The sequence below is a fragment of the Antennarius striatus genome, chromosome 1 (assembly GCF_040054535.1).
Source record: "Antennarius striatus isolate MH-2024 chromosome 1, ASM4005453v1, whole genome shotgun sequence".
NCBI classification, from domain to species: domain Eukaryota; kingdom Metazoa; phylum Chordata; class Actinopteri; order Lophiiformes; family Antennariidae; genus Antennarius; species Antennarius striatus.
In genome coordinates, this window is record NC_090776.1 from 25,016,306 (window position 1) to 25,038,923 (window position 22,618).

At 40.8% G+C, this 22,618-nt stretch overlaps 1 protein-coding gene across 1 annotated transcript in view; it reads right to left on the reverse strand.

The window, feature by feature from the left end:
* LOC137600527 (thrombospondin type-1 domain-containing protein 4-like) overlaps window positions 1-22,618 on the reverse strand; it is a 42,305-nt gene that overhangs the window by 8,148 nt on the left and 11,539 nt on the right. The window contains exons 8-12 of the mRNA XM_068322204.1: window positions 3,641-3,845; window positions 2,044-2,219; window positions 1,776-1,854; window positions 874-1,071; window positions 499-628 (exon numbers count right to left, since the gene is read on the reverse strand). Coding sequence (XP_068178305.1) covers window positions 499-628; window positions 874-1,071; window positions 1,776-1,854; window positions 2,044-2,219; window positions 3,641-3,845 — 788 coding nt within the window. The remainder of the gene's footprint in view (window positions 1-498; window positions 629-873; window positions 1,072-1,775; window positions 1,855-2,043; window positions 2,220-3,640; window positions 3,846-22,618) is intronic.

Consider the following 22,618-nt stretch of genomic DNA (forward strand, 5'->3'; position numbering starts at 1 on the left):
TTCATGCCAGTGTCTGAAGAATTTAGAATGTTGCTGACATCATCACTGTATTGTATCAATGTCTCCATGGAGACGTGTCACTTCACTCTGACTCTGACTTTGAGCATTGTGTCCACGGAAGCAGCAATCCGTCAGCAACAGCCTCTGATGAGCTGATAACCCAGCTGCACGATCTGTCGTCACCATGGCAACTGACTGCAGACCACAATAGTTTTCATGACAGTACGACAGGAGAAAAAAAAATGTCAGTGTTGTGTTTATGGTTTAATTGATTTTAGTGTTAATTTTCATAGCTGAGGGCCAATGTAAGAATTTGACTCAAGTGAATGAAAAATAGAAGCATCCTACTTTTGCTCACGTGAGTGACAACTGCTTCAGTAAGCTGCTTTCACAGCAGAATATTTGTTGGGGTTGTGGTCATACTTGTCAGTGTTATGTAAATGATTAAGTCAATTTAACAGTATTCGGTGTGAACATGTGACCGTTGTGGTCTCTCACAAAGCTGGGCAGGGCTGCAGGTTGCAGGCCTCTTCTTGAGGAGTTGGTCTGCTGCTGCTGTCACACAGAGCATCTGAGACCTGGGCATGGTTCAGCCGGGAGACGCAGTGAAAGACCGAGTATCTGAATCCTGGTATGGAAATAAGAATTTGTTTCATCCAAATACAGAAATTTCCATTTTCAACCAAAAATCCAGTTAAAATGTGAACTGGAATGTAAACTGGAATCACATTCAGTGTTTAGGTGTAGGAGATGTAAGAGGAGTTACATTTTACTTTTTACTGATCACATTTAAGCAGAGCTTACTTTCTTTCGACTATAATTTCGGGGTTATTTGTGGAACTAAAATGGTAAAATACAGATAGCTGAACTCACCTTTACCACAAGAGGTGCTGCACTGTGTAGCACCGGCCAGTTTCCAGTTGTACTCTCTTGTGCGTCTGGGTGGTTGGACAACGGGAGGCTCATTGTTAGGGAGACGAGGAGGCTCTCTACCCCCACCTGCTGAATTGGAGTTTTCCTGGTGAGTGTTGCTGTGATGGTCGTATCCACCCTGTCCATTCACAGTGTTCCCTGAGACAACAACACCTCAGTTTGGACGTGCTCAGAAATAATCGATCATAGAAATTGTTATCCTCTAAAGGTAACATGTTACATTTTGAGGCTGATCTGGGTTGAAGTACAGATTCTGGATTAATTTCTCACTTTCTTCAAAATTTTGAGAAAGGACATACAGTAATCCTTCGCGTATTCACGCTTCAAGATGCATGGATTCACTACATTGTGGATTTTTAGTAGGTAGTCACATGATACTGTACGCACATGCTATTGGCAACATAATGGTGAGAATCAAAACACCAGTCAAATGACGACTAACGCTACCATGGAAAATCCGCTGGGAAGGGCTCCAGCAACCCTCGTGACTCGCAAAAGTGGAAGATAAGAATATGAATGAATGAATGAATGAATGAATGAGTGAATGAATGAATGAATGATACATAATGAATGACTTATTTCAAATTGAAGCTGAGTTCAGAAGGAATTAAGCAATATTCCTTAATATTCTATATTCCGTTTAGCTATGCCTTTTTGGTCTTCAGGGTTTTTTTGTTCTTGGTTAGATGGATTGTTGTCTGAAAAGATAATTGTGTGTAGGGCTGCAACTAATTTTTTTTTTTTTCATTATTGTTACTATTAATCATTTTGCTGATAAATGTGCTGATCAAACAAAGATGTAGTGATAAACAGTTAGCGTATTACAAATGAGTCTCACTTACCTTCTTGCTGAGGACTGGCTGTCTCAGTGGGGAGTAGGTACTCATAGTGAACACCAGGATTAGGCTGCTGGAAGATCATCTGAAGCCAAATGGGCAGTAAAGACAATCCCAGAAAAATCATCTTCACCTTCAGATATTTGACAAGTGTTCTTCTAAGATGTGGTAAGTGCTTTGAAGTGTCATTACAAAATGGTAAACAGTAGATTTACAGTTGAAACTGTCAGCGGAGCTGATCGTCAAGTCACCCCAGTGATGATCTGCTACTCACATAAACATCTAGAATCTCGTTGGTGGGTCCTTCAGCGAGAAAGGACTCCCCAGATGTGCTGCTGATTTCATTTGGTCGGCGGTACGTGAACATGGTCCCCACTCCTTCGTACTTCCCTGGTCGGTCAATGGCCCAGTTTCCATTGATGATGGATCGCCCTGATCGGCTTCTGAGAGCTGGGAGGCAGAGAGGAATCCCACAATCAATTCTGAAGACCCTGAGCTCAAAAGCAGAGGTAAACATTGACACAATCTTTTCCATGTAATAACTGTTTGATGTGAAACCATTTAGCATCACTGCACTACGCTGTCAGTGTATTCCCCTAACCAAAGACGTTACTGCAGCTAACAAAACACACACTTTCTCTGTGTGTATTTGGAATGTGATCTGTTTGCAATGGCAAATCTTTTATTCAAATCCTGTAACAAAATCTCCTAAGATATTTTCCACTGATTTCAGAGTTTAAGTGCACCAGCACCATTAGAAATGCATTAGACGTGCAACATTACACCAGCTTATAAAAGAGTGTTTGGACATCTGATAGGACATTAGAGATTCACCATGTACCGGCTGTATATAAGAACTGCCTGTTTTAAATTTTAACAGTTCAAAAAACAGCATTTTCAGGCGTCCTGTTTTTATCCACAGCGATGTTTCTGTGTTTCCTACCTTACTTTTATTTTACTTACAGAACTGTAACGGTACAATGGTACAGTATGAACATGTGATTTTTTTTCCATGTATTGTTGCACAGACAGTGTGCAGGGCTGTACATAACTGTGAACTTGAGTTCCTTTTTCGCAAAATTTTGAAATGCCTCACCTTAATTAAAAAGGATGGCGAGGCTTTAGGGGTAAGATCCTCTAATGAAAGCGTGTTTATGCACTTTCCTCTAGGGAAGCAGCTGCAGGAGGGGGATCCAGGCTGTTCCTCTTTTTCTCGAACCTACTGCTGAGTTGGGACATGTCTTTCATCAAACAAAGTCGGACATTCCAATAGTCACTTTTGAAAATAAACCTCCACAACTGTGTCCCCATATTGCACCTCTATAAAGATGGCAATTATCTGTGCAGTGGGTTTCAGTCAGAAGCACCAATTAACTGAAAGGCTGCACCACAGTGGTGGGTGGTAATACAGGAGACGCAGGAAAATTCCTTATAAAAGGACACCCCCTCCTAGTTGATCTGCCTTTTCAGACAAATCTAATTAATTTTACAAGCAGCTGCGGCCTGAACTGCCTGAACTGGAATTGTCCAATGGAATAACTAATGATTGTTATATTTATTATTGAGTTCTATCTGTTTTTTAAAAAAATGGTGGATAAAGTCTCCTTGTCTGATTGTGTTTGTAGCTTCGATGAAGCCACAGATCTGCAAACCTGGAGGCAAACTGGACATCTGCTGCCTCAAGGTACAGAAGTACACAAGCACAGTAAGGCCTTTACAATATATTTAAATTTGGAATATAACCACTGGAGGAATAGAATATCTCATGTGACATGGGGACACCTCAGGCTGCCCCGGGACAAATTAGCTAGCTGCTAAGCTGTATCTGTCATAAAAGTACTGCTGCTGCAGGGATGTTGTGTTCTTCCCACCTAGGTAGTTTCTGCTCTTCACCACCTCTGTGACGTTGATCTTGGTGGCTCCTTCTGGGATCTCCACTATCTTGTGGTAGCCGATCTTGGATAAACTGTGTTTAAACACTCCAGAGACCAGCCTGCAGGTTGTGTTGTCACCTCCACACACACCACATTTGTCCACCTCCTTTCCTGATCCGAGATAGTCATCACAGCCTAGGCTCTGTGAGGCAGAGGGGAAAATAGGGATTAAATGGAGATGTGTGGAGAGACAAGCATTATAGAATGTCCAAGGAATCGCTTGGAGTGCTTTAAAAGAGTTGGTTAGGATTAATTGGATGCGTGTGACTGCACAAGTGATAAAGAGTTGATTAGGCATAAAAGATTACAAAGCTAAACCCACATCATTAACAACAGAATATGAAACGAGCTAAAGCCTTGTTTCTTTCCAGATGGCATCATTTTGGCAAAATTGTATCTGAAAAGATCACAGAATTTCCTTCCTAAATCTCTGGGGGTTTTCTGTATCACATTGACAGTAATTATTTTTGGGAAACCTGGACACAGTAAAAATAAAACAGTTAACATTAACAGTCCATAAACTCAAACCAGCAGTTAAAGTAACTTGTTGTGCAAAGAGGGGTGGAGGAGACTAAACTGGTCCCAGGGAGCAACTATGACAGGGAGGGAGGGGAAGTTGTGGGATTTGTCTAGAGCGAGGCCCTCCAGTCGGGTCACACCTCTAACTTGGTTTCCATGTGGTTCTGAGTGAAATTCAGTATTTCTCTTCCTGTTTTCTCGCTATGTCTAAGGAAATACATGAACCATGTGTCAGTGTTCATCCTGTGAGTGCAGAACAACTCAGGAAGGTGGCTCCCTTTATGCCATTGCACTGAAAAGTAATAATCCCATGATAGATTGACCTTCAAAATATATACCCAGTGGGCAGCGCTGTTGCCGCACGGCAAGGCGGTTCCTGGTTTGAGTCCCGCTTTGTGCGGAGTTTGCATGTTCTCCCCGTGTCTGCGTGGGTTCTCTCCGGGTTCTCCGGCTTCCTCCCACCTCCAAAAAACATGTGCTTCAGTGTAATTGGTCGGTCTCAAATTCCCGTAGGTGTGAGTGTGTGCGTGCGTGTACGTTTTTCTACGAGTGGTTCCGCGGTGGACTGGCGTTGCACCCAGAGTGTACCCTGCCTCATGCCCCCAGTCGGCTGGAATAGGCTCCAGCACTCTACAACCTGTGATAGCGGAAGAAGCAGGTATTATCAATGAATTAATTAATTATTTGGTGGACATTAAAAACATGCAAAAGTGATCAAGTGATGCAGGTTCTAAGTGCCAAAACAAACTTTAAAGCTGGGTTTAGCGGTACTCGAGTGGCTCTTAATTAGAAAAAAATGGACAGAGGGAAGACCAAGGAAGAGACAAGGCATGTTAGAAAGTCAAAGCACAGGAAGGGAAAGTGAGATAAATGTAAGCAGGATAAATAAAGGTAGCAAAGGAGACTGTGGATGGACTGAGGAGGTTGGAATGAACTCCTGAACAGTGTCTGGCTCTCTCTCCCACCCATTGTGCCTCAAACTGTTCTTGGCCAAAACGACCATGAAATCGCTCTTTCTTCTCAGGAAATAAGTGATGAGAGAAAATAAAAACTAAGTCAGAGAGCTGAAGAATAGAACAGCTGCCAAATGTTCATGTGGTCAGAGTGGATCCGTGTTGCAGTGCAGCATGACTGGATAAAGCTGGGGATGAACGTTCACAGTAAATGTGCAGCATTTCACGTCTTACTTTCTGGACCAGTGAATATGAAGCAACAGAGAATCCCAAAAGACTGCAGAAAAAACAATGCACAATGAATGGTAGAGCACATTTTCGACATTGTTTTGACCATGAATGTTTTCTGCCTAAAACAATATAAACATATCAAATCTTTGCCTGATGAGATGAAAATATTCCTCTAACAACAGAGATAGAGACACAGTGAAAGGTTATCTTTGTCCGTGAAAACAGGAAAATGATTGAATCAAAACATCCCATAGTAGGAGTGGAGGAAAATCAGTGAAATTTATTGACCCAAAATCTGAATTGTAAATATAATATCATATGACTGTGGATTTAAAAACAGGCTGGGTTTACTTTCCTCCTAAGTGGGAAGAGTTGAAAGGTTTATGGCTGAATCAGCGGACACATGAGGAGTAATCTTGACAGCTCAATAAATCAAATCATTCAATCAATAAATTATTAAGATAAACTTTTCAGACTCATCATAGCATGCTGCAATGAAAACTAACATTCCAATACTGAATAATCCACAAAAACAGTATCATCTGTCATCCTGAAAATGTGACCTTGAATCCTGTGAAACACAGCATTCAGACTCAGCGACTGCTCAGCAAAACTCAGGCGCAGCTCAAACAGAAATCTGGTTGAGGTTGATTTGACGTCTTTGTTTCTTTAACGCCTTATTCATCTTCTCTCTGTGGGTGGCTTGTGCCATCTGGTGAGGGAAATCATCCTGTTTTCAGTGGAATTTTAATAGGATTTTAGAAATGTCGGTAAAGCCCCCTTTCATCTGGGAATGGTTCCATGTGTCAGGACGGCAGAGTCCACTCCCAGTCAAGTCGTGAAGCTGAAAACAACACAATATTAACAGTAAATCCTGATAGTTATGTTTGCCCCACAAGATGCAACTGGGTTAAATGCCTTGGAACAAGTCAAACTCACACAGCCACAGGAACTTGTCACTGGGGATTAGTTCTTCTCCCAGAAAACATGAGAAGACCTTTAGAATGAGACACAAGTGTCCTGTGGTGTTGGGTTTTAGTCTCTATCTTACTGAACAACAGGTTTATCCTCATCAGACAATACATTAGTGATGGAGGAAGTTCCATTTACATTGTTGGTCCACATTTGGGCTGAGACCCTAAACCTTGGGGTCCGAACCCCTAAGGTTTGCCCCACATTTGTCTGCTTCAAAGTTATTAGCCACCAAGTGAACTGTGAACTTTGAGTTGAAGGATGAATGTTTACTATAACTAATAAAAAGAATAAAAAAAAGAATGATCGGTCCTAAAATGAATAGAGAAAAATAATTGAAAGAAATATTTGGGGTCGTGTGAATTCAGGGACCTAAATAAAAAAAGGCTTCCAGATATATTTAGCTTAATCTCTTGAATCCCAGACTATCTCTCACTTCCTTAATCTCAGCCATTATGTGTCTCAGGAAATGTTATTTTCAGGTTGTGCATCGCACATGTCTTAATTTCCCATGATAATAGCAAGATGCTACTAATATACTACTAATAAAATAGGATTTTTTAAAATGGCATTCTAAAGCAGTTTAAATGTTGGTTGTCTTTATGATCATTTCAATCACTTCTGAATATAAGTAGGTTTGAGTCCTGCTCTGTGCAGAGTTTGCATGTACTCTCCGTGTCTATGTGGGTTCTCTCCACATTCTCCAGCTCCCTCCTACCTCCAAAAACATGCACTTCAGATGAATTGGTTGGTTCCAAATTGTCCATAGGTGTGAGTGTGTTTGTGAGGTCAAGACAAAACACCCGACACGAATCCCTGTGTATGTTTGACACATCGTGTCAATTCGTGATGACACGCCCCCCTTAGCCATCACTGGCTGCAGGTGATCACGCTACATCGATTAGCCTACCTGTGCTACAGGGGATTTTGCGCACTCAGTAGTTGATTTATGCCTGTCATGATGGTACGTCATCTGATTGCTTTCTTAATATTTTAATTCATAGTAACTATGTTCAGCAAAAAAAGAAAGTGGTCGGACGAATACGGTACGTATGAATGAGGAGTGAATGAATAATGGGTCCAATGTAAAGCATCTTTGAGTGTCCAGAAAAGCGCTATATAAATCTAATCCATTATTACTATTAACGTGAATTTACATGTAGTGTATAACGGAACGTGATGGGAGTCAGCGTTCTGCATGATTTGCAATGTCAAGTTGAACAACTCCAGTCTCACACTGGCAAAAATAAAGGAACACTCCCCTAAGCTGCATGGAAAAAACAGAAACAGACTTTGCTGTGAAAATGACATAAGAGTAACACTTGCCAAGGTGAAGCCACGTATATCTGAACTGGTCTGTCAATAACAACAGCAGAAGTCACACTGATTTGCAGGTGGGTCATTTCAGGTGAGTTCATGCACTGTCTTGGTTTTGTTCTTTGAAAAAGGTGACATTAATGCACAATTCATTAAATACACCAGTAAAACATATACTGTACTTATATCTTAAATTTAAAAAAATATTTATTTATTTTTTACTAAAGGGTTCGGTGAGTGAGCATATGAATCCGGCAGGGTTCAGTACCTCCAACAAAGTTAAGAAACACTGAGTTAGAGGCAATAATTATCAGCAATAAAGCAACAAATCTTTGTAAAAACAAATCTGGATCCACATGATAATACAGATCAACACCAAATGGACTGTTTCTTGGATCATACCTCACCTCAAAAAAAAATTAATCAAAAAGTGTTGATAGCTTTTGAGCAGTCCTAATAGTGCTAACAGACGTGCAAAACCGACTCTGGCAAAAACATAATTTCCTTGGCGGAGATAACAATCACATACTCCTCCACTGACACCCCTGGCAATTTCCAACCACTACATTCTCAGGTCACAGAGATCATACTGAGTTTCAAACTGCAGCCCAGAAATAAGTGATGATTTGCAATGACCTCTTGATCTGCCTGTCAAAGTGGAATTATAGAAATGATCCCTGGCTACTTGCATATGTACAAAAGGTTTTTCGAATAACTGTCTCAGCCAATATCACAGCGCTCGGCTAAAAGGCATCAGACAGTTGTATTGTTATTGAACACGTAACATGCACATTGTCAAGATACACGCGAGCCTCTTCCTGACAGCACTGGCATAATGTTACTGTGGCCTTGCAATAATGACGCTTTTATCCATGTAGGAGGCCTGGTTTGTGGCTCCACACTACGAATGCAATTATGAATAAAAGCCAAAGCTCAGAATGATATCATTCTTAAACCAACAACAGTGGTAAATGCAACATGGAGATGTTTAACTCCTCTCTTCTTGGCTAAATTAAGTTTGAAATGTGGTGGAAAATAGCCTGGATTTGGTGCTGGACTGCTTCAGAGCATATGTGTACAATGGATGAACTCATTTTAGTCAGTAAGTATTGCAGTAGTTCATATCTCTTGTGAGGTTTTAACAGATACATGTTTATTTGTCTTTATCTACCAGTGTACAACACCCTCAGCCTCATGGCACTCTTGTCACTTGGCTAAATCATCACTGGCACAGTTTATCCTGTGACTGAAACGATACTTGGGATTATTCAAGCGGCTTATAATATTTGTTTTGTCAAGTGAGATTAGACTGGTGTGGAGTGTCAGGGTGTTTGTAAAGTGAGAGAGACAGTTTTATGTGTAACATGTGTAAGTTGTATTTAGAACATTCTGTAAAACAAAACTGAAACTTCATCAAACTGCTCGTGTGATGAATTATCACTGCGTTTTCATGGTTTTATAATTCCATCATGGATTGTAAAACATCTCAGGATTTTATAATCTCAATCCACCCATCCATCTTCTGTTACCGCTTCATCCACCGTTGCAGATCGCAGGGAGCTGGAGCCTATCCCAGCTGGTTTAGGGCATGAGGCGGGGGACACTCCGGGCACGACGCACACGCAAGACAACCACGCACACACACACTCACACATACGGTCAATTTGGGATCAGCCAATCAACCTGAAGCGCATGTTTTTTGGAGGTGGGAGGAAGCCGAAGAACCCCGGAGAGAACCCACGCAGACATGGGGAGAACATGCAAACTCCACACAGAGCGGGATGAGAACCCGGAACCGCCTTGCTGTGCGGTGAAAATCGCTACCCATTGCGCCACCATGTCGCCCTATAATCTCAATATTTTGTTTAAATATAGTGACATACAGTAGATGATAATCTGTAGTCAATATCTCTTCAAAATCACGCTGCAAATCAGCATCATTTCTTGGTGTAAAAATGCAAAGTTATTGCACTACTGTTAATGATTTCAGCTATACATAAATGTAATCACAGCTGCCTTGATAAATATGACAACTTTCAAGATGATCACACTTGTCCAAACAAACATGTGAATACATACTGCTGGTTCCACTGCAAAGAAAAATACTTTTGAAATAGAGAAGGATATGAATAAAAACATGTTTTTCTTAGTCTGGTGCAATGGTTAAGCTCCTCTTCACAACTCTGCATTCATATGAATGCATGTTGTCAGAGGCTCAGATCCCACCAGAACCTGGGAACCTATATGTCCTGGTAGTTTGGCTCTCAGCTTCCCAACTGACTCCAAAAGGAAAGACAGAAATAATTTAGAGCTGCATGGACTGCTGTGAAACTGCTTTATTCTGTTTTGTCCAGCCTACAGGTTGAAGATACCAAGATAAGATACTCCCAGTCACACAGTGTTTACAGTGGAAGTGACACCATGTGTGTCTGCAGGTTATATTACTGAAAAACACAGACAGAAAAAACAAATAGAACGAGGAGTAGAAATGTTTTAAAATGAAAATTAGATTAGGATTAAGTGATTATGGTATGATATTACACCCCATTGTCATATTGTGGTTGTTAAGGTTACCAGCATCTGCCTCCAATATGCTGGTACGAGTGGTTGAAGGCAATGTTGCCTTTATATTAGTCAGCATTTAAACACATCTGTATCTGTTGAATACATTCAGTTCAAACGTGCACCTTTCAAAAATACACTGCTTGGACCACTGAATGTCTTCTACGGCAATGGTAATGATGTTGACTTAATGAATGGGACGTGAATGCCCCATCCTCCAAACGGTTACAAGGAAAGTACAACAAATCTATCAGTATGAGAAATTCCAAGTGCATCTTTTCGAAGTTCCAAGAGGGTTCAATCTTTGATTCCAGTCTAGTTATGCATGTATTTTGTGGAAAATATGACTTCATCAAAAGATAGAAAAACTGCATATTATTCAATTTGTGCCTTTTCCTCAGATTTCACTTCTGGTTCTATACCAACAGGAAAATGATTTCTAACCATAAATAGAAATTCAAGGTTTATAATCATTCAGCTTTCCACAACATAGCCTTTCACAAAATCATAGCAACATGTGCCCTGGCCTGAGTCTAGGTTCCAGGTTTTCCCTTGCTGTGTCCCAAATGGCACAGTTCCATGGTCAACTTGGCAAGTTTAAATGTTAAAGTGTGCTCAAACTTGTAAACATACCAAAATGTAGTAAGTATACTTTGAATACCTGAATGGCATGGAGAGATTTACAGTTTGTACATCCCAACAGTATCTGATCTATGAAGACAACAGACTGCAATCAGCACCCATTTCTTCATGCGTTGGCCCATATGTTTCCATTCCCTTTCCCTTTCCCTTACCCTTACCCTTGTGTTTTCCCTCTCTCTGATTGGTTGCCTGCAGTTGTGGCAATCACCCCGCTTTTCATCTGCTTATATCCACTTCCAGTCACATCAACATCTACTCGTCCTCTCCTGAATTCAAATCCCCGACTCTGCAGCCCCTCATGTCTACATTGTTCACTCCTTGCAAAACAGTGCCTTATGTTGATGTGCGTATTTTGCTGTTTTGCCAGTGACAAACCTAATTTCTCCTGCCTGTGATGGTTTGTTCCAGCCCAGCATCTCCTCTCTCAATCCACCACTCAGCCACCACTCCAAGTTTAACCACCTTCCCCTGGTGGTTACGATTAAATCTAAATGAATTCTATTGAATTTGTGTCCTGCTTTTGTTTGAGAAAACAGCATGCATCAAACCAAATTGGGGAACAAAAAAAGCAGGAATTTACTGGACTGTAGCTATGAGTGAGATGAGCTGGTTGACGAACAAACAAACAAAGAAACAAACAACAGGGTCTTTTTGGGACTTGCTTAAAAATTTAAATCAGGTTATATGAAATCCATAGTATGCCAGTGAGAGCATTTGTTGCCAAATGTAAAGAGAGATGTAGGTATGAGCGACAGGACTTCTGATCCCAGCAGTAAAAAGAGGCCTTGTCCACACAACTAACTGCCCTAACAGCCCCGGGGAGATGGCAAAGCATCTGAGCCAAAGGCTCACATGCTTGTTAAACACTCAGAAATAGCATAGTTGGATCTTCAGCCACTAAACAAGCACAGGGCTTCTCCTGACATCACTGCCCTGATCTGGATGCACTGTTCTAGGAACAGAATGACAGACTGGGCTCTGTCGGACATTCATATTACATATTACGTTGCTTTAACACGACATCCTCTGAGGACATTTTCCTCAATCAATCAATCAATCAATCAATCAATCAATCAATCAATCAATCAATCAATCAATCAATCAATCAATCAATCAATCAATCAATCAATCAACCCTATACACTTAATCACGTCAGCAGACATTTCATATCGCTTAGGAGAATATTAAGGTTCAACAGTCTCAGACGTGGAGAATTGTTTTTAATGCATTTCAACCAGAATTTTTGGCCAATCGGTCTATTCCGAACAGAAACAAATTTATAACTTTTCCGGTTTTACGCCCCACCCAAGAATTGACGTACCTGAACTGGTTAGAACAACAAATATAGTTCATGAACCAGTTGATAACCATCCATCCATCCATTTTCTTCCGCTTTATCCGCCGCGGCAGGTCACGGGGAGCTGGAGCCTATCCCAGCTGGCATAGGACGTGAGGCGGGGGACACTCCGGGCACGACGGCAGTGCGCCGCGGAGCCACACACAAAGACAGACAACCACACACTCACTCCTACGGGCAATTTGGGACTGGTCAATTCACCTGAAGTTCATGTTTTTGGAGGTGGGAGGAAACCGGAGAACCGGGAGAGAACCAACGCAGACACGGGGAGAACATGCAAACTCCGCACAGCCCGGGACTCGAACCAGAGTTAGGGTTAGGTTAGGCTGTGCAGCGACAGCGCTACCGACTGCGCCACCGTGCCGCCCCCAGTTGATAACGTTCCTTGTAAATATAAATAGGGAGGTAGTTTAGGACTTTTAAATTGGCAATAAAGGCAATTAGTTTATATATCCCTACAGAAAACAGGAAAACAGCACTGATCCAGTTACTGAACAGAGGATGGAGAATTCGAGGAAGACGGAGAAGTTGAGGAAGCTTATAATGCAACAGAGTTTCAAAGTTTCAGAGCAGAGTCTCGGGAACTCTGCTCTGAAAATGGTTGGACCCAATGAGTTAATGTCTAAATCTAACATTTAAAAAAAAAAAATTTATAGACTACAGTGGTTTACCCGTTAGGAATATACAGTAATCAAAATTGGGAGACTGCCTTTTCCTTGACTGCTGTTGCCTTAGATATTTTTTCAAGAACGGAAAAAAAAAAAAAAAGATATTAACTGATTACTATTATTTTGAATGACTGATTTTGTTCCAGAAGATTAAAAAATATAGTTTTTGGTTTTGTTTCCATTCCTTGCAAAATACCAAAAGTTTCTGGTTTTCATTTTAGTTCCATGAACCAGTTCAAAGCCCTGCTAGGAACCATTTCATCACTTTGTAATCATCTTAACATCATTAGGATAGGACCTGGTACAGTGTTTCATATGTAAGGTATTAATGGTTAGGAGTGCATATGTGCAGTTGTATATATGTACATGTGTATTTACATATATACATGTTTATATATGTAACCAGTGATTCTTCTTTCCCTTTATCATGATTTTTAATCATGAATGCCTTTTTTGTGTTTTATGCAGTCTTGTTTTTTCAGTCTATCATAAAGATTTTTTGATTTGATTTTGATTGATTTGACAGAGATGCTGCATTATGCAGTTCATGATCACTTAACTCCTCCAAAGACACAGCTTCTTTTTTCCATACAGGTTTTCACATAAATACCTCAAGAGTAACTCAACCTGCATTCTATGTACCACCAGCTTCTGACATTTGTATAATATTCATAGTTGTATAGCACAGAGTCCTATAAACCTGGTAAAGGCATCTCCTCGAGATCTTCACATTTCACAACCTCAGGCACCTTACACCAGCATCGTTAATCATCGGCAAACACAGGTGAGCTGAAGCTGTCTGAGCGGAGCCACAGGCAGTGACGGGCTAATTCAGGCCTGAAGTGCATCTTTATAGGCCCAGGACAGGCCTGACTCACTTAGTCTACCACTAGGAGGGAAATGTAATCCTACCAGTAGCCAGTGAATGTGCTGTGGAAAAATAAACCACTCAGAGAGTGAGCAGAGCCACATTGAAAACCAGCCATACTGTAAATACTTCCACTCAGTCGATGGACCACAGGATCATAGGGTAATTTTGACAGTCAGAGTAACACTGTCCAGTGTTACCATGGAGTGGCCACCAGTGCCAACCAGTCAACACTGTCCAGTTTTGACTGGTTGGAGATAAATGGTAAGATTGCAGCACCTACAAAACTTTGATGGTGCTATAGTAATCAACTAGTCTGCTGAATGCACAGAATTTCAAAAGGTGACATGCATGCATGCATTGTCCTCTGCAAAGAATCCACAAGAAAAACTACGCAATGCATCATGAAGTGCACCTCCTGGAGTCCTAATGTTGGCATCATTGGGAATGTCCACTCTCTGCCACATTCCAGGTACAAACAGAGGTGGAACAGGTCCTACCTGTGACCGCGGCTTCCCCTGCACACGCATGTGGAGGCAGATGAGCATCAGGAGTGCCAGTCCTGAAAGCATTCTCTCATACGGTCACAAAAATGTTCAACCAGTCACTGAGTCTTCCACACGAGTCCAACGGGTGCTCCCGTCAGACTCTTCCTCACCACTGTAGCTCTGAGAATGCCAAAAACAACCCCTCTCACTACAGAACTGATCTGTACAAGTTCCCCTTGTAAACTGAGCTGGGGGAGGTGCAGCTAAGCGAGGTAAAGGGGATCAGGGCTTATTTAGAGGCAAGAGAGTGAGAGGTAGAAAATGAATAGGAGGGAGAGAGGAGGGAGGGAAAAGAGGCAGAGAGGAGAGTGCAGCAGCTACTGCTGACAGTGAGTTGGAACCCAGAGAGGAAGTTTGAGGGAATATTTTCAATGTGACAGAGAAAGTATGAGAGGACGGAAATGCCTGCTGCGCTAAAATTAATGTGTCAGCAAAACCACCATGGTCAGGATTGAGAGGAAATAATTGACAGGTGAGCGTGCCATTTTTGAGGGATGCCAGCTAATAGGATTTACAGAATTACAGAATTCATTATGCAGCACAAACCAGAAAAATGAGAAAAATAATCCTAAGGTCTGGGGAACATCTTGAGGCAAACAGCCCAAAGAGAGAACATGTTTCTGTTTCTGCTCATTCTTCTGAAGTACAGGAAATTTTCAAAAATATTAAAGGACCCAAAATAATCTGGTACAAGCCACATCGCAGCCAAAATACCCAAATCATCATATGTGTTTCCAATTGTGGTACGATTCATTCCTTGGTAATAAAATTCATCGGGATATTGACGCGATGAGTTTTCTCTTCATCTTTGTTTTAAATTTTTTTCATAAAATATTTCTATGAAACATCTGCGACACTGTGGCTGGACCACAGAGACTTCTGAAAGTACTGGCTTGGATAAATAAAAACCCTGCCATTTGGAAATGAGACCACATCAGGCTGCCGTCTATGGACTTTAAGGCTGTATCTCAAGGAGCACCATGTGGGACTAAAACGAGGGATGACTGATTGACTGAATCAATAGAACATGGGAAAGAAGAAGTAAACTGCTAAAATACCGATGAAATTGGATTTATTACAATTGTATTCCTGTGTTTGGATTGAATGAATGCCTCGTGGACAATCTATAATTCAAGGACATTATAATGGGTAATGCTCGGATTATTCTGTACAAAACAAAGCCCGGTATTTATTTGTGATCTGCATTTGTTCAGAGCTGGTGACAAGCATAAATAGAAATTAATCTTGTTTCAATACAACAATGATCCATCCATTCATCTTCGATAGCTGCTTGTCTTGTGCAGGATCATTGGGAATGGAGTCTATCCCAGCTGGCGAGTTATAAGCTTGGACAGTTCGCCACAAAGAGAGTCAAACAACTATGTATACCCACTAATTCATATAGTTCAGTTATTTGAAGTGTCTTACGACAGCGGGACAAACCTGGAGAATCCTGAGGAAACCCAAGTCAAAATCTTTGAACTTTTCATTAATTTTAAATTAAAATTTGTTAGATTTGAGTGCATACCATCACAATTGACATTATTAAATAACATTCAAGTGCAATAATGACTACTTGGGGTTTATATTGCTTGGCTATCTCATCATACCATTGATTACATCAGTAAAACAGAACATACTGTAGGTGATGATGTGCACACTGGCACTGCTCTTAATTTACAGCATCCTGATACCCTCCTAAGACTATTGGGAAAAACTTCTTCACTCAGGAATTATTAAATGGAATGAGCAAGAAGCAAAACATCTGAATAACGAAGAACTGAGACACACACCATGACATAACATGTAAGCTGGAAAGTGACAGCAATATCTTGGACATACATTGCGTCTGCAGACATGTTTAGGGCTGATGGTTGTGTTCAGTAACCGATTCAGTGCTAATCCTCTGATCTCCCACTTATTTGGCTAGTTTTCATTCTTTCATTCATTTTTTTCCCAATCGGGACCCAGGATGTCTGATACACCCATAAGGGCTAGCCTAAAGTGTGTAGACCTCCCATATTGTTGATGGGTGGGATTTGAATTTGGATGCAAGAAAGCCAAAATACTTTTTGTACAAGAGAAGTAGTAGTAGTATTAATGCTAGGCAGTACACAGTACATAGAAGAATTAATAAGCAGAGAAACTTCATTTACAAAAAAACAAAAAAATATAGAACTAATCTCCAAATCTTTTTTTTTTCAACACAAGACAACTGCTCATTACTGTTTCATTAACACAGATCACAGATCGGACTGTTCTATTTCTGTGTGTGTGTGCGTGCATGCGTGCTTGCATGCGTGCCTGCGTGTGTGTGTTAATGCAAGTATAAAGTATTTTGAAAAGAAGCCCTCTATGCACAAAAATCTATTGACAATTTGGCGCCTGATGTAAATAAATGCTACAGACAAATGTTTGTATGATGTACACATCAGCAGCAACACTCTTCTGCCTGATTGGAAGTGAATTTCATTTATTGATTGATATACTGTATATGAAGAAGTTGGTAGACCTGTTACACCCAGACCTTTTAAAGCTGACAACAATCCAACTTTAAAATATACAATATCTTATTTAACAGTGTTACATAACTGTGTGTGATTGACAAGACAAAGAACAAACACACTGGTTCATTTCCATGTGGACCAACTTATTGCCTTTATACCCCTGCTGGAGGGTTTTTTTTCTGCGTGTCTGTTAAGCACAATTAATAATAACGGCTAATTTACAACAAGTTATGACCCTGAGCAGCGGCGAATCTACAGCACAAGTCAATTTTCATATTTACAGGCAGGCTAACATAGAAGTCCTTTTATTTATTAGAAATAGTTCTTTAAGTTATTAAGGAATTTATTGTCAAACACCTTTAATTGATGTAGAGGAGGTGCATCATCCACTCACACTCACTCACACCTACTTTTCTTATCTTACTCTCAAATGGCCGTAAATTCCCTGCGCCCAGCGAGCTCCGGCCACACATTAAGAGCTCCACATCTCTGACATTCCAAACAAACCGACAAGGCATGAAATGAGCTCAACTGTCTCTTAATTGACAGCCACCCAGATAGCAGACGTTCTCTGTCAACAGCCGTCTGTCTGAGGAGAACCTGTGTGACTGCTGAGTGCTAAAAATACAAACCTGCATCCGTATAGTATACCCTCATAAATCTGTCTCTGGGAACAGACTCTGAGATTCACTGCTCTCTGAAACACACTCCACTGCCGGTCGCCTTGCTCAACAACTGTCCCCAAATCTCCATCATTCATCCATCTAGTGCACCATTTACCCATCTGTCGATCCATCATCTGACACCTGCTCAGTCTCCACAAATCAGCTCACTGACGCAGCTCAGCTGGCCATGAGTCACGATGACGTCACTTTGTGACGAAGATGCATAATAATAAAGACAAGGCAGACGAGAGGGTCTCACTGTGACAATGAGAAACCACAACGCAGTCTTGTCTTTTTTTTCTTCATCAGTGAGGAATTTTGGTTACTTTCTAAGCTGCCACCCTTAAAACATTTCCAAAATTCAGAAGAGATTTTTTTATGTGATAACATTGCTTTTTAAATGTGGCTTATATCAGGCTGCAGCATGAACAGATCATTGCCTAGAATTGATCCACATGAGCAAATGGACCATTAAAAAAATGTTGCAATGTCAGGATCATTCAAAAAAAGATCAAGCTCAAAGAAAAAAAAAGGTGGATCTGATCTGTGCACAAGCTTTCCTCATTTTAAGGTGCTAGCCCAACTGTTGCTGAACTGTCAACTACAACCAGCAAAAGGAAATTCACTGAACACTGACTGTGTTCACAGTCACCCATAATCATGTTGGGTTCCATCATATTACTATAAATGTAACCACAAAAAAAACAAAAACTAGTGCAGTTTATACATTGGAAAGAGACCAAAGAGTGAAATAAAACAAGACTGAAGACGAAAAAAACAAATACAAAATACACACAAAGCAGTCAGAGAATGCAACATCCTGCGACACCCCTGAATTCAAACTTTCACCATGACCTACACATTTTTGCGCCTGTCTTCCTGAAAATGTTATTTTTTGTAATTATATCTCATTAGGTTTCAGAGACGTGTACCTAAAAAGGTGTAAAAGTGAAGATTTGACCTTGCCCTAATTTTTCAAGGTCAAGGTTGTGATCTAATTTTCATCCCCTTGCCTCCCTGAATATAACATCTTTTGTTTGGTCTTCCTATCTTTCTGTCTACCAGTTCCTTGGATATGTGCAAAAAAATGTACAAAAGTTGACCTGTGACTTAGACCTACTTTTGTCAGAGTGAAGATCATCATCTCATTTTCATCCCCTTTACTGCCAGAGTAATGTGTTTTTTGTTTCATTTTTCTATCTGCGAAGATATTTGGTGAACGGATGGATGAACACACAAACATTGACAATTACAATACGTCACTGCTTCGCGGGATGTAAAAATAAATTGTCAAATTAGGATATGGAGTGAGAAGCCTCCGGCGTGTCAGGAAGCGCAGCAAATCCAGATGTTTTACTTTTTTTACAGGTAGGAAGGGGGCCACTCTTACAAGGTTAAACACTTTGCTGTCTCCCGTGGAAAAACCAGCAGTACAAGTGTATGACCCCCCAGTCCAGATCTCTCAACCTACCGCAGTCACATACTGTAGGTCACACAGAGCCGGGGGGGACACGGGCCAGTGAGAGCATGTGGGGGGGGGGGGGGGACAACAGGGCCCATCACTACCCAGGAAGTGTAAGCCAAACAACCACATCAATCTGTCATCCCCATCACACTGTAAAGTCACAGCTATCATTTGTTTTAGCTACACTGTACTCCAAATGGAAATCTCATATCTAAGCCTTCTGGACAGAGACAAACGCCCCAACAAAAATCATTAAGATGCTTTTTTTTTTTCCTGTTATACATCTTGAGCTGAACCTGAACTCTAAATTCTTGTGGATGGTACCCAGAAGAAAAAACAAATCCAGGTCCAGGTCCACAAGATGTACATAATGTGGGGTCACATTTTGTTGTTGTTGATCAATTCAGCTTGTGATAACACAGCAGCCATGCACATAGATGATGTAATGTTGAACCTTTCAGTCACGTGATATTTCAGTCAATTTTCTGACTTCCTTTCTACTTGACATTTTGCCACAAGGCAGCAGACTAAAACACTGTTAGCTTCAACAGATTTCAGGATTTCACTTTCCATTCCAACATTGTTGGAGCAATATGGGGTAATGTAATACATAACAACAAATGATGTATCTCGGACATTAACAAACTAAGATCAAGCTTTGAACAAAGATCAAAGCTCTGACCTACTGTCATTGATCCATGGTCTTACACTGGCCTTCTCCCTCGTCTTTCTGTTTTATGCACTTCCTGAGTGTACAAAAGTTAAAATTTGACACTATCTGTTCCAGTCCGGAGGCTTGTATTGTTTCCTAGCAACAGTAAGAGCAGGAGTTGATTAGCAGGTAAACACTATTGTGAAGTCATCATAAAAGCTGTGTAGTAGATGTAACAAAAGTACAAGCAGTTGTAGTTCAAGCAGTGGTGAAACTAGCAGTAAGAGTAGTAGTAGTAACATTAGTTGTGTTTTAGGAGTGGAAGAACATTAGTCCGGATGAAATGCTTCAGCTTCAGTCCTCAGCAGCTCAGGAATGTCCATTAAGAATGTGGTTTAAGGTAAAAAGGAGAATTGATTTTTTTAATCAAGACAAGGCTGTAATTTTTATCATGTTCACTATGTTGATTTAGCATGGTAGCTTGCTAACATGCAGTCAGTGAATGTACGTACCACGTTTCACACATCAGACATGAATTGTGGTATATACAAATTATACACTCATAAACTAATGCAGTATAGGTTACATCCCATAGGCTGATATCACACGTGAGGCTCCTTCACCCATCGTTGTCGAGTAGGCTGTTTATCAGAGCACTGATCCCCTATAAAAAGTCTGCCTGTCTGCTGCATTGCTGAATGCATAAACCAGATGCAGCTGAGGGTGGGGTGGGGTGGGGGGGGTGGGGGCTCCTGATGATGCTTTCTGGAAACATGTCGACCAGAGAGGAAGACTGTGGCTGAGACCTCAGTGCCTGCATCGGGGCAAAGGCAATGCAGTTATAGGTAAAAATCCATTCTATCTCTGCTTATCAGCAAATATGAATGTTCTTGGTACTTCAATTAAAATATTTGGGCTCATTTTATTTTTGGCACATTTATCAACCCACAGCTTCATTTTTCTGTTTCCTTTTCCTTTTCTTTCATCATTGTCTCTCAACCTACGGTGAAACTCAACAGGAAGAGGTCAGAGTTTTATCTTCAGCTCAGTCCCACCAGCAGCAGGGTAGGATCAGGGATTGCCCTTTCTAAAAATGGATGTCCTAGATAAATAAAATAAAAAAAAAGAGAATAGTTGCAGGTTTCCATTATAAAGGGATCTTTCTTCAACATGTCCTCCGCCTCACGCCCAAGCCAGCTAGGATACATTCCAGCACCCCGCGACCTGCTAAAATGAATGAAGTGGGTATTTGATGATGAATGAATGAATGAATATATAATAATTAAACATTAACACCGTGGTCATTTGTACCAGAGTAGACTTTCATAGATTGGATAAAAGTAAAGCAAAGTAATTATTGTAAATTAATCTGGAACTAGGTGTTCAATCGAAGAGGGATTATATGTTTGAATTATTATTTTCCAACAGTCAGTGATTTGACAAGTTGAGTAATGTAGGCTGTATAACCACTGAGCCCTATTGGAATTAGTCTAACTGCACTATTAAATATACAGTGTAAACTCGTTTTGGGGCAGATTAGCAGATCTTTAAAACATCTTATCTTGTAATACACCGTGTGTGATGAGGACCAATGAATTAGACAGTTGATTTGTGATACTAGCAGGATAATTAGTCGGTCCATCTTGTACTGAATTCAATATCTTATGGAATAAAATCAATGATTGCTATGAACATTACCCTCAGGATGAACTATAAACACTGTGTTGATCCTTAAGTTCAGGAAGAATCTTAATTTCTCAAGTACTTCCTGGCTAAAGGAACACTCTGAGTGCCCATTGGTCAAAGTCTCAGACTCAACTACAGGATGTGTTAAACGCGGTGGGATGAAGCAAAACTATTCTGACCAAAATCAGAAGGCATTTCAAATGTGGTGTCAGTTGCTGTGCATTAAAATATAGCACAGAGAACTGACCTGCTTCCTGATGCTGTCAGTGGGTTGAGTTTGGCCTCACCCATGAAGTTATGTAGGATAAACTACATACATATTTAATATATTAAATATGTAAAGGGAACACAACGCTAAAGCAAAAATCAAACTTTGACACTAAACCTCAAAAAGTTATGATACAACACTCAGCCCACTGCAAACCGTCTACACATGTACTCAGTCATCAGTTGCATGCTGATCCAGAAGGAAGTACTACCAGGACTCTGAGAGTCTCTCTGGGAACAGTCTGCAGCTGTTTGGTCTGCCTTCACTCTCACGTTGTTTAGGTGGATTGTCTGTGAGCAGGAACAGGCGTTAAAGTGAAAGGAAAAACATGCCATTTAAAATCTGTGAGGGTCCCCAAGAGAAAAAGAGAAATCAAGAGAGTAATTCTGAAATCTGCCTTATACTTATACTGATTCCCAGATGTTTGGATGGTTAACAGCACTGAAGCCTCTGCTGTGGACTGATCAAACCACCGGCAACTACATCACAACATCGTTACTCCATCTCACCTCAGACAGCTCAGGACACCACGTTTTGTGTTTCAGTAGATGTACAAAACCTCAAAGATTTGATTTGACTTCATCTTTGGTTGTTAGAGCAATCAGACATGAAACCCTGTAAAGGATGGATTTGAAGGTTTCAGAAATAAGAGATGGAGACCTGCACGTGGGGCCAAAGGTCAGATGGACATAGCTGGGCAGTTATTCATGCAGCATGATAGGTGTCATTGAGAAGCATCAGGGACCACACAAACTGTCGGGTGTGTGGTAAGTGACAGTGTCTCGGCACCACAACAAGCCACAACCCTAAAGGCTTTGCTAATAAGGAGCTAAGTTCATAGAATATTCAAACAAGGCTCCCTAAAAATGAGAAAACAGCCCAAAAGTCTAGGTAGACGCCCACTGCTAATACAACTACTACTCTTTCTACTGAGTACTTTCATTTTATACAAGTTTATTTTGCAACTCTACTAGAGCTCATAGGCACATATAGTACTTTTACTGTCAACATTTGTCTGAGCTTTAGTTACAAAAT